The sequence below is a fragment of the Nomascus leucogenys genome, chromosome 2 (genome assembly GCF_006542625.1).
Source record: "Nomascus leucogenys isolate Asia chromosome 2, Asia_NLE_v1, whole genome shotgun sequence".
In the NCBI taxonomy this organism is placed as follows: Eukaryota; Metazoa; Chordata; class Mammalia; order Primates; family Hylobatidae; genus Nomascus; species Nomascus leucogenys.
In genome coordinates, this window is record NC_044382.1 from 73,693,265 (window position 1) to 73,706,182 (window position 12,918).

Below are 12,918 nucleotides of genomic sequence, written 5' to 3' on the forward strand. Positions count from 1 at the left end.
TGATTGCATGAACACAATTTTCATTTCTCAGGGATCAATGCCCAGGATATGGTTGTGGGTCATATAGTAGTTCTATGTTTCTTTTAAGAAAGTGCCAAACTGTTTTCCAGAGTAGCTGTTACCATTTTACATTCCCGCCAGCAATGTTTGAGCGATCCAGTTGCTCTGTATCCTCACCAGCATTTTGACATTTTCCTTAATTTTTATTTTATTTTATTTTATTTTATTTTTTGAGACAGAGTCTTGCTCTGTTACCCAGGCTGGAGTGCAGCAGTGCAATCTTGGCTCACTGCAACCTCCGCCTCCTGGGTTCAAGGGATTCTCCTGCCTCAGCCTCCTGAGTAGCTGGGACCTACAGGCACATACCACCATGCCCGACTAATTTTTGTATTTTTGTAGAGATGGGGTCTTGCCATGTTGGCCAAGCTGGTCTCAAACTCCTGGCCTCAAGTGAGCCAACACACCCTGCCTGTTTTTCTGATTTTTTATTTTTTATTTTTTTTGAGACGGAGTCTCGCTCTGTCGCCCAGGCTGGAGTGCAGTGGCGCGATCTCGGCTCACTGCAAGCTCCGCCTCCCGGGTTCACGCCATTCTCCTGCCTCAGTCTCTCCGAGTAGCTGGGACTACAGGCGCTCGCCACCACGCCCGGCTAATTTTTTTTTGTATTTTTAGTAGAGACGGGGTTTCACCGTGGTCTCGATCTCCTGACCTCGTGATCCGCCCGCCTCGGCCTCCCAAAGTGCTGGGATTACAAGCGTGAGCCACCGCGCCCGGCCGCTCGTTCGTTTTTTTCGAAAATCATTCCAAATTATGTCCCAATTCGACCTTCTTCAAGTTCATCCTAGAAAAGCAAAGGCCGGGCACTTGAACAACAGCGTCAGCCTGGGGCGCGGCGGCGGTGTTGGTGGGGGCTGGAGCGGGGCCGGACTCTAATTGGTCCACGGCCTCGGCCCGACTATCAAATCAGCAGAGCCTGCGTCATCACGTCGTTGCCTGGGCGGCCGTCCGCGGAAATTCGAAATGGCTGACTGGTCGCCGACGGGCAGCGGTCTGGAGGCAGCGGCCATGGCGCCGGAGCGCACGGGCTGGGCGGTCGAGCAGGAGCCGGCGTCTCTGGAGAAAGGTGAGCTCTCCGTGCCGGGCCCGAGGAGCCGCCTCTGAGCGGAGGCCTGGGGCGTCGGGACCCTAGGTGGGCGCCTGGGTCGCGGGCCTCCCGGACCCTCTGTCCAGGGTGGCGGGAACGGCGGTGCGCTGCCGGGACCCAGTGACGGGACCTCAAAGTCGGGCGGTACCCAGGGGTGGGGGACTTCCTCTCTTCCCTATCCGCATCTCCCCATCTCCCTGCACTCTCTGGCCTCAGCCCGTCCCGAGATTGGAGGGAGCTGGATTGGGCCAGGAATTCCCAAGCTGGATGGGTTTTGCGGGAACTGTTGCTCAAGGGGTCGTCTTTTTCATTTGCGTCTCAAAGGAGATCACGAACCACACTTCCCTTTTCCGAAGAAGAGGAAAGCTTGAACCCTTGGCCTAGATGGCTGTCCTGTGCACGGAGGGTAGTGACGTGTCCAAAGTGAGGAGCGCGAACTTGGGCCAGAGTCCAGAAATAGAACCGGGATCTCCTAGTTCTCTGCCCTTTCTTCCTCCTCATAGAGTTTCATTTCTATTTTTTTTTTCTGGTATTTTAAGCTGGTTCATGTTTTTACGTTAACACTTTCGGTGTTAGCAGAGAGTCCCAACAAAGTGAGAAAACATTAAGTGTGACAATTCCACTATTAACCCACCTCTCCAACTGGCAAAAGTCACTTGGCTTCAGTTTTCCCATCTGGAAGACTATGCCAATGGTTGTACTTGTGGTGAAGTTGAAGTGAAATAAAAGTTTTTAAAGTGGCTGCAAAAATAAATACTGCATGACATCGCTTATATTGGGAATCTAAAAAAGAGGAAGTTTCAGAAAGAGAGTAGAGTGGTAGTTGCCAGTTGGTGGGGGGAATGGGGAGATGCTGGTCAAAAGGTCCAAAGTTGCAGTTATGCAGCATGAATAGTTCTGGGGATCTGATGTACATACAGCATGGTGACTATAGTTAATAATACTGTATTATTATTACAGTATTAATAGGCAATGACGTGATGGTGCAATGCGCCGCAAATTTTGTACTTGAAATTTGCTAACAGAGTAGATCATAAGTGTTCAGACCACACACACACAAAAGGTGACTATGCGAGGTGATGGAAATATTAATTCACTTTACTGTGGTAATAATTTCATAATGTATAGGTATATTAAAATATCATGTTACACACTTTATTTTTAATTTGATTTTATTTTTTTTGAGGCAGAGTCTCACTCTGTTGCCCAGGCTGGAGTGCAGTGGCACACAATCTTGGCTCACTGCAACCTCTGCCTCCCGGGTTCAAGTGATTCTCCTGCCTCAGCCTCCCAAGTAGCTGGGATTACAGGCACCTGCCACCACACCCGGCTAATTTTTGTATTTTTAGTAGAGATGGGGTTTCACCCTGTTGGCCAGGCTGGTGTGGAGCTCCTGACCTCAGGTAATCCTCCCATCTTGGCCTCCTAAAGTGCTGAGATTACAGGTGTGAGCCACTGCGCCTGGCCATCATGTTATACACTTTAAATGTATATAACTTCTATATGTTAATTATAGCCATAAAGCTATAAAGAATGGTGCTGGAAAAAAAAAAGTGGTGCTGAAGTACTACTATTTCTTTAACAAACATATACACTATGTAATAGGCACTGTTGTAAATTATTAACAAATAATTAATCTTCTTAATTGAAGTAGATGTACTATTATCTTCCCTTTATAGGCGAGGAAGCTGAGGCATTGTCACATAACCAGTAAGGTACTGATGCCATCTAAGGCTCATGTGCATCAGTGTTTGTGAGCAGTAGACTCTTGAGTACACTTTAGTCATCTGTGGGTCAAGTACTTCTGGTGACCTGAACAGGGACAAAGAAATGGAAGGAAGGGGGAAAGGGAAGGAGAAAATCAAGGGGGAGGGAGAGAAAAGGTATCTGCTAACAGCTCAGATACCTTCCCTGAAACCACCTCTGGAAACTACTCTGCATTCTAAATGTACCCTTTTTAGCATTGCTTATTTAGTAGTGGTTTCATTTATTAAAAACATCTTATTACACATAATTAGATATGCCACTGACTGAATCATACCTTATGAAACATTATATACAGCTGAAACCTAATGTGATTTGCATTTTCTGATCTTTTCCTTAGACAGTCATTGAAATTAGTGAGGAGGAATTTAATAACCTTACTGAAGTAAACCTTATGGATTATTAAGACTCTCATCCCTGTTTATTGAGGGGCAATTGACAGACTGATATTGTAGGAAATAAAGGGAGGGTTTAACCCATCTGAGAGGAAGTCAGCTCCCTTTCTTAAAGGAGCTTTATGGAATTGCTTTGGAAAATAAATAACTAAGATACTTGATTATTATCACTTGCTAACTGTAGTGTGAATCACAGGCTGTATGCTTTGCAGAACTTGAGTGATTTCCACTGAATTAAAAATCAACTGTCTTCCAGCTGGATGTGGTGGTGCATGTCTATAGTCCTAGCTACTCAGGAGGCTGAAACAGGAGGGTAGCTTGAGTCCAGGAGTTTGAGGTTGTGGTGAGCTATGATCGCACCACTGCACTCCAGCCTAGGTGACAGAGTGAGACCGTTTCTAAAACAAAAACAAAAACAGCCTTCTGCTTCCCCCAAAAACCTCACAGAACAACAACAAAAATCTAACTGTGAAAGATCTTAAGCTCTTACTGTTTTGAAGTAGAATTTGGATTTTGAAATATTTTTAAGTTTGGAAAACTAGTTTCTTCTCACAATGGTAGAGGTAAGTAGACTATTCATATTCAAATTCTTGTTTGTATTTTATTTGGGATTTCTATGCAAGGGTATGAAAATAGAAGCATTCAAATAAGGCACTGGAGCTTGCTTATTTTTGCTTTTTTTTTTTAGGTTTGTTCCAAGAAGATTCATGCAGTGATTGTAGCTACCGTGATAAGCCAGGTTCTAGTTTACAAAGTTTTATGCCAGAAGGAAAAACCTTTTTCCCAGAAATTTTCCAAACAAATCAACTTTTGTTCTATGAGCGATTCAGAGCCTATCAAGATTACATTTTAGGTGAGTAGGTTTTTTACCTTTTTTTTTTTGAGATGGAGTTTTGCTCTTGTTGTCCAGGCTGGAGTGCAATGGTGTGATCTCGGCTCACCACAGCCTCCGCCTCCCGGGTTCAAGCGATTCTCCTGCCTCAGCCTCCGTAGTAGCTGGGATTACAGGCATGCGCCACGACACCAGATAATTTTGTATTTTTACTAGAGATGGGGTTTCTCCATTTTCGTCAGGCTGGTCTCGAACTCCTGACCTCAGGTGATCCGCCTGCCTCGGCCTCCTAAAGTGCTGGGATTACAGGCATGAGCCACTGCCTGGCTGGTTTTTTGCATCTTTTATCTTTTTAGTTTACAAGTAGATTATCTGTTTCAGTCCCTCAGATTGCCAGTTGTTTCTGAGAAAGTGGATTTATTAACTTCCCTCTGATTTATGCATTCTTAATTCTTCCTGTGTTTAATTTGTTTGTAGCTGACTGCAAGGCCTCTGAGGTACAGGAATTCACAGCTGAGTTCTTGGAGAAGGTCCTTGAGCCATCTGGATGGCGGGCAGTCTGGCACACTAACGTGTTCAAGGTGCTGGTTGAGGTAAGGTTAATTTTGTTGTTAAGACCTTTGTCTCTTGCTATAAGCACTTTACTTCAGACTGTTATATCCAAAGTGCTTATTTTTAATTAAAGTTTATGAGCTGATTCAAATAGCATGTTTTTCACATCTAATTGCCATGTTGTAGGAAGTGTTCTGCAAATTTTAAAGGCAACTGAGGAGTTGTTACCAGGAAATTAAACTGGTTTAAATTAATTAAAAGAAGGTATTTGAGATCACTTAAAAAATTAGGCCTAATTATGAAGGTAATGGTTTCAAAAAAGCTTTTAACTTCTTAATTGTAATTCGTTAAGCAGCTCAGACTTAAGAGGCATTTTTATTTATTTATTTATTTTAAGATGAAGTCTCACTGTGTTGCTCAGGCTGGAGTGCAGTGGGATGATCTTGGCTCACTGCAACCTCCGCTGAGAGGCATTTTTAAACTAGCCCAGTTTTTGCCTAGCAAATTTGTTTATATGTGGTTAATCTCTTGACAGTGTGTCCCATTGCAGAATGTAAAAACAGTCTTATTCTTCTTCTGACTAGGCCTTTTACATTACATTTGCATTCTAATTACAGCTTTGAATTTTTCTCAGTGTTTGTTAACTGACCACAAAAAGCCCTAGTAAACTAAAATGTCAAACCAGGGAGTGTGAATACAAGTTGTTGCTGCAGCTCCCTTAGAAAATGGCATCACATACTACAGTGATTATGTACGAGGCAGTGGATTGCAGCTATTGCTTGTGAGTTTTAAAATTTTGGATTGGGCTAATATGTTTTGGTTGAAGTTCAGGCCTATTCATTTGGTTATGATAGTGCCCCCCCTGCCAATCAGTTCTCCGAAAACAATGAAAGTCATTGTTTTAAAACAGAAGCATGCCATTTCTCTGCTTAAAACTCCTAATGCATTGTCTTTACCAAGGGCTTAGTATTGGCTTTATGGCTTCTCATTGTATAGAAAACATGTAAAATCCAAGCTCCTTCAGATGTCCTTCATGTCCTGGTCTTGTTGCCTCTCTTTCTCACCTCATGTCTTGCTGCTCCACTGCACACCGCCCCCCTCCTCCATTTCCTCCCTTTGGCTCCAGCAAGAAGGACTGCCTTTCTGCTCCTCCAGCTGCCAAGCCTGTCTCTGCCACAGGCCTTCTGTGCTTTCCCTGCTCTTCAGATGGCCGCTTCCTTCTCATCCTCCTCAGCCTGTCTCAGAGCTGACTTCCTTGGCCATCTCAGCAGAACCAGATCCCCACCCCTGCTAGTTATTCTCTGTCGCCTACTGGTTACCATTGTGTTTGTTGATCTCCCTGATTACAGTGTAAGCTCCATGAGGGTAAGAGGCAGCCTGTCTTGTTCATCCTTTATATTATGGATAAAGCCTCCCCACCCATGATGTATGCTTTTAAAAAAATCAGGTTGTCAGTAGTGTCTTATAGGTGTATCTTAATTTTGATTTCCATGTGTTAAGTCACATTATTTTAAATTTCAGGTCACAGATGTGGACTTTGCAGCCTTGAAGGCAGTGGTGAGGCTTGCTGAACCATACCTCTGTGACTCTCAAGTGAGCACTTTTACCATGGAGTGCATGAAGGAGCTCCTCGATCTGAAGGAGCATCGGTTGCCCCTGCAGGAGCTGTGGGTGGTGTTTAATGATTCAGGAGTGTTTGACCAGACAGCCCTTGCAATTGAGCATGTCAGGTAGGAAAAAAGTTGAGAAAAATAATCTTGTGGCCAGAAACTTTGGATGAAATGAAGTAATTCTGGTCTGTGTTAGACCCAGATTTAAAACTCAACTGTAAACTTGGTCATTGCAATATTTAAAAATATCCAAAGATAGGATAATCTTTTTTAAATTAAAAAAATTAAAAATGTTTTAAATCTTTTTTTTTATTTTTTAATTTTGAGACATAGTCTTGCTCTGTTGTCCAGGCTGGAGTGCAGTGGCGTGATATCAGCTCACTGCAACCTCCGCCTCCTGGGTTCAAGCAATTCTCCTGCCTCAGCCTCCCGAGTAGCTGGGATTACAGGTGTGCACCACCATGTCCCGCTAATTTTTGTATTTTTAGTAGAGATGAGGTTTCACTATGTTGGCCAGGTTGGTCTCGAACTCTTGACCTCAGGTGATCCACCTGCCTTGGCCTCCCAAAGTGCTGGGATTACAGGTGTGACCCACCGTGCACCTGGTCTAAAAATGTTTTAAATCATTTTATGATAATTTCAAACTTATAGAAAAGCTGACAAAACTAGTATAGTTGACTCTTGAATGATGTGGGGGTTAGGGGTGCCTATCTCCCCCCACCCCTACACAGTCAAAAATCTGAGTATAACATTTGACTCCCCCAACGCTTAACTACTAATAGCTTACTGTTGACCAGAAAAGAAGCCTTACCATTAACATAAATAGTTGATTAGAACATATTTTGTATGTTATGTGTATTATCTTATAATAAAGTGCTAGAAAAAAGGAAATGTCAAGAAATTCATAAGGAAGAGAAAATATATTTACTGCTCATTAAGTGGAAGTGGATCATCATAAAGGTCTTTATCCTCATCATCTTCACCAGAGGAGGAAGAGGAAGAGGAAGAAGAGAGATTGGTCTTGCTGCCTCAGGGGCGGCAGAGGCAAAACAGGTGGAGGAGAGGTGGAAAGGGAGGCAGGAGAGGCTGGCACACTCTGTAAATTATCAGTGGACCCCACAAAATTCAGACCTGTGTTCTTCAAGGGCCAAGTGTATAAAGAATTCCTGTTTATCTTTTACTTGGTTTTCACAAATGTTAACAAAAGTAGGGGATTCTTAATTGGGTTTGTTTATATTTATAAACTGACTTAAAAGTTGTGGATGTTAAGGTTTGTGGTTGGTATATTTCAATACAAGAGTACAGAAAGTAGAAGAAGAGAAAGACAGTGAAGAAGGTTATATACCATGGTGTGTATACTGCTAAAAGATGAATACACATTTTTTTCAAGCATATGTCTGTCAAAGCAAGTGTTTTCTTAGGCTGCTTCTAGGATCCTTAGGGGATGTATTCCTGCCTGTGAGCCTTTTTTGCCGTTGTTATTTCCACTGCACAAGTGGACCCCTTGTCCCTTCCGTGGGAAAGAAAGCCCATACCTGGATCAGTGGGTATGATTTAAACAATTTTTCAGATCAATCTTTTGTTGGATAGTTCCTGATATAGATAGTTATTTTGGATCTTCACCAAAGAAGGCTTACCTGTAGCTATTTAAAAATAGACTTATATTCCTTCAGGAACTAGAAGACTGAGCAATATATAATTACCATAATATAAGTAATATTGCTTGGTGTTTTGTAGTATAAAAAGTACTTTCCATTTTCTATACCATTAGTGAGTTAACGTGGTTTTGCTGAGCTTAACTTGAATGCTCTGCAAAGAAGCAGAGTGTTTCAAGCCCTGCTGCCAACATCTTACGGACAGTTTCTAATTGTATGCAAGAACATTTAACCCTAGATGTTCAGTATTGGGCCAAGCAGAATGAATCTAAAGAACCGGTTTCTGTCCAGAACCAAAATAACTCCCTTCTATTTTTCTCATTAAAAAAAATCTGTCAACTGAAGCATTTGAAGATAAAGGGATAACTGATAAGTTTAGGAAATTAGGAATCAGGGAGCTAATCTCTATGGGCATAGAAGTTCGTAGAAAAATAAGTATCTGGAATGTTATTTGGTAGTATTATTTGAAGAGGAGCCTGGTTAAATTTACACTTCATTTTGAGGGCTGAGATTTGGATCAGTGCCCAGTGAAGGTCAAATTATGAGGGATTTCATTTGTTCATTGATTCAATGAATATTTGAGTGCCAGGTCCTTAGTCAAGGGTGGGGTATGTCTGGTGCATGAGACACACCATCATCAGGGAGCTGTCAATCTAAAGGTGGGAGATGAGCCTTGATGAAATAATCACACACAGATGTCTGCATGATTGGAAATAGCAGTGAGTGCTGTGACGAATTACAGAGTGTCCTAAGATTAGGTCAAGTTGCTGTTCTAGGGTTATTTCCTGGAATAATGACATTTGAACTTCGGTTAGCTGGGTGAAAGGGGAGGCAGGGATGGGGAAGGGAAAATATTTAAGAGCTCAGTGTGTTTAAGGAGCTGAAAGGCCAGCGTGGCTGGAACACAGACAGTACTGGGAGAGACCTAGGAAATGAGATTAGAGAGGTTGGCAGGGGCCAGACAGTGTGGGGCTTTGTTAGCTGGTTAGTCATTTTTGTCTTTAAGAGCAGTGGGAAGCCACTGAAGCATTTTTATTCTTGGGCGAATATGACTAGTTTTGTGTTTTGTGTTTTTGTTTTTTTGGAAACAGGGTCTTATTCTGTTGCCTAGGCTGGAGTACAGTGGTGCAATCATGTGGTTGAATGCAGGCTCGAACTGTGGGGCTCAAGTCATCCTCTTGCCTCAGCCTCTGGATCAGCTGGGATTATAGGCATGTGCCACCACTACTCAGCTAGTTTTTTAACAAAATTTTTCTGTAGAGATGGGGGTCTCGTTGTGTTGCCCAAGCTGGTCTCGAACTCCTGGGCTCAAGCAGTCCTCCCACCTCAGTCCCCTAAAGTGCTGCTTTGTGTTTTCAGGGGTTCATTGTGGCTTCTGTGTAGAAAACAAATGGTGGGAGATGGAATTGGGAGACCAGTTAAGAGGCAAGAGAGAGGACTAGAGTGGGGATATAGAGAGGACGGATGGAGGCTTACTGAGAAAGTACAATGGCTGGGACTTGGTGGTCGAGTGGATATCAGAGATGAGAAGATGTAAGTGAGGTGAGAGAAGTCAAGGCTGACTTCCACATTTCTGGCTTGAAAGAATCAACGCTGCAGGAGGTACAGATGGGAATGATGTGTAAATGCTTGGCATGGTACTGGTGAGGATGACATTGGAGCCGAGTCATGGAATAGAACTATAAGCTTACCAGGTGGAAAAGGTGGAAGGCACTTCTGGCAGCTTGGCTAACAAGTTACATGGAGGTTTGAAAGAGTTTGTGAAATTGAGAGTTTATGTACAACGGCTCTGAGGCAGGAGAGGTGCAGTAGGGCCAGATTATGAATCTATTTATAGTACCACGTTCAGGACTTCTTTTTGAGGGCTAAAAGGGAGCCAGCAGAGGTTTTTTTAATTGAGTAGAGGCATGCTTAAGTTCATTACAACAACAACAACAACAACAACAGACTCCACTAGAGGGTGAAGGGACTAATAGCACAATCTACAATAATTAGGAGATGGCTGGTTTCATTTTCAGTGCTTCCTTTTCACAGCAGAACTTCTTGAAAGAGTTATATATAATCACAGTCTATACTTCCTGGCGTCTCAGTAATACTTCTACCCTGACCTCATCTCTGAAATTATGCTCAAAGACTTCCATGTTCTTGTATTCAGTCAACATTTCACTGATCTCATCTTGCTTGACCTCTTGACAATCTAGGTATTTGATCATTCCTGTCTTCTTCACACACTTTCCTCTCAGCTTCTGGGACACCACTGTTCAGCTGGTGTCTTACTGGCTTGCTTTCTTAGTCATCTTGGCCAGCTTTTCCTCTCATGCTCAAACTTTAGAATGTCAGAGTTACCCAGGGATCAGTCCTAGGCCATCTACTGTTTTTTCCCTAATCAACCTTGGAACCAACCACTTTGGAATCACCTGAGGAATTTCTTTATAAAAGTATTCCAACCAATACATGAAGAAAGTCATAGAATATCAGTATTTTGTAACCACTAATGAAATAAAGGTTCTAGACAGTGAACATCAATGACTGCTGCAACCATTAGGGAAAGAGAACTTTACAGAGGGTAGATCAGGCTGACAGCCTGTATCTGTTGATCAATGTTAACCTCACAAAAAGACATGGCCAGGCATTGTAGTAAAGTCCTCAGTTACTGTTGTCGGTAGGTTCTTAGAAACTGCGATGTTAATGAAACCAATTTTACCATAGGCTGACTGATATAAACAAAAGTTAAAGTTTCTACAGCATATTTCTTGTCATGAAAACATCATCAAACTTCTAAATAAAGACACCAAACGATTCTAATCTTAAACATTGAAATAAATGTGAACTATACATACATTAAGAAATATTAATGCAAACAAGATAATTATTGACCCAATTTCCAATTTTTGGTGAAACAGTGAGTGACAGTGGTCATTGTAGTGATGAGTAAATCAAGGAATAAATGTTTGCAAAGCGGAAATTATAAGGAGCACCTCCTACCATCACCCAGTTCAAAACAATGACAAACATGGTGGGCTCACTGAGCGATTTCATGCCACAGCATTCATTGTTGTGCATTTGTATGATTATTGTATACTTTATGAATTTTTGTTTGACAGTAATTTGTATTCATTCACTTTCCAACCTGCTTATTCCAGTTCAGGGTTGCAGGTGGCCAAAGCCTATTCCCTTAGTTCAGGGCGCAAGACAGGAACCAGCCGTGGACAGGAGCCCATTTCATCACAGAGTGCACTCACACACACCCACACTCAGACTGGGACAAGGTAGACACAGAATTCACCTCATGCGCTCATCTTTGGGATGTGGGAGGAAATCAGAGTACCTGGAGAAAACCCATGTGGACATGGGAAAAATGTACACACTCCACACAGACAGTGGCTTTGGCCAGGAATGAGGCTCTGCTCTTCCTGCTTCTTGACAGAATACTTCCTTGAAGTATTCTTGCAAAAAATCCTTCCTGAAGGCCCTCAGGTCTGTAGATCTTACTGTCGGTTTACTAGAAATAACATGAAGTACATGTTAAATGACCTATGGGGACTGGGTGCACCTGTAATTGTAGCACTCTGGGAGGCCAAGGTGGGCGGATCATTTTAGCCCAGGAGTTCAAGACCAGCCTAGGCAACATGGCGAAACCCCACCTCTGCTAAAAATACAAAAATTAGCAGGGCGTGGTAGCGCGTGCCTGTAATCCCAGCTACTCAGGAGGCTGTGGCAGGAGAATCGCCTGAACCCAGGAGGTGGAGGCTGCAGTGAGCCGAGGTCATGCTACTGCACTCCAGCCTGGGCAGCAGAGTAACACACTGTCTCAAAAAAAAAAAAAAAAAAAAAAAAATTGACCGCATGGGGATATAATCACCAAAATTTAGAGTGGGGGAAATTAGTCAATAAATTGCAAGGGAAAAAAGAGGGAGAGGTAATGTGTAGGCTAACAGTGATTTAAGAGATGTGTCAGTCAAGGGCAGCAGTGGACCCTCATTTGGTGCCTGATAATCAACTGTGAAAGAGCAGCAGGAGACAATTAGGGGAATTTGAACACTAGATATTTGGTAATATTAAGGAATTAAAACTTTTGGTATAAAGATTTATTTTAGAGATACATACTAAAAATTTGTGAATGATCTGATGTGTCTGAGATTGGTTCAAAATAATCCAGTATATTTGGGAGAGTGAAGTGGGTGGGTTGCCTGAGGTCAGTTTGAGACCAGCCTGGCCAACATAGTGAAACCCTATCTCTACTAAAAATACAAAAAATCAGCTGGGCGTGGTGGTGAGTGCCTGTAATCTGAGCTACTAGGGAGGCTGAGGCAGGAGAATCACTTGAACCCAGGAGCCGGAGGTTCCATGAGACGAGATCACACCGTTGCACTCCAGCCTGGGCAACAAGAGCAAAACTCCATCTGAAAAAAAAAAAAAAATCCAATATCAAGATGGTGGGGGAGGAGAGCAGAGGGTGCCTGGGTGAGGCAGAGGTGAAATAAGATTGTGAGTTGGTAATTGTTGAAGCTGCCTCATGATACATAGTATTCATCATACTATTTTCTCTGTTGTTGTATATGTTTAGGATTTTCCATAATAAATTTGTTAAATCACTTGGAGAGCTTTAAAAAAATATGGATACAGCTGGGCATGGTGGCTCATGCCTGTAATCCCAGCACTTTGGGAGACTGAGGCAGGGGGGATCACCTAAGGTCAGGAGTTCGAGACCAGCCTGGCCAACATGGCAAAACGCCTCTCTACTAAAAGTACAAAAATTAGCCAGGCGTGGTGGTGGATGCCTGTAATCCCAGCTACTCAGGAGGCTGAGGCAGGAGAATTGCTCGAACCCAGGAGGCGGAGGTTGCAGTGAGCCAAGATGGCGCCACTGCACTCCAGCCTGGGTCACAAGAGCGAGACTCCGTCTCAAAAAAAAAAAAGAAAAGAAAAGTGGATGCTGATGATTCCCCTGCACCTTCCCCACCCC

General features: G+C 43.0%; 1 protein-coding gene across 3 annotated transcripts in view; it reads left to right on the forward strand.

Moving 5' to 3' along the window:
- The first annotated feature begins 1,006 nt into the window (after nt 1-1,006).
- SHCBP1 (SHC binding and spindle associated 1) overlaps nt 1,007-12,918 on the forward strand; it is a 36,820-nt gene continuing 24,908 nt past the window's right edge. For 2 of the 3 annotated variants that reach the window (XM_003280400.3, XM_030797622.1), the window contains exons 1-4: nt 1,007-1,123; nt 3,992-4,156; nt 4,613-4,728; nt 6,209-6,417. In XM_003280400.3, coding sequence (XP_003280448.1) covers nt 1,021-1,123; nt 3,992-4,156; nt 4,613-4,728; nt 6,209-6,417 — 593 coding nt within the window. In that variant the 5' untranslated portion in view covers nt 1,007-1,020. The remainder of the gene's footprint in view (nt 1,124-3,991; nt 4,157-4,612; nt 4,729-6,208; nt 6,418-12,918) is intronic. The other variant, XM_030797620.1, reaches the window with a different exon arrangement.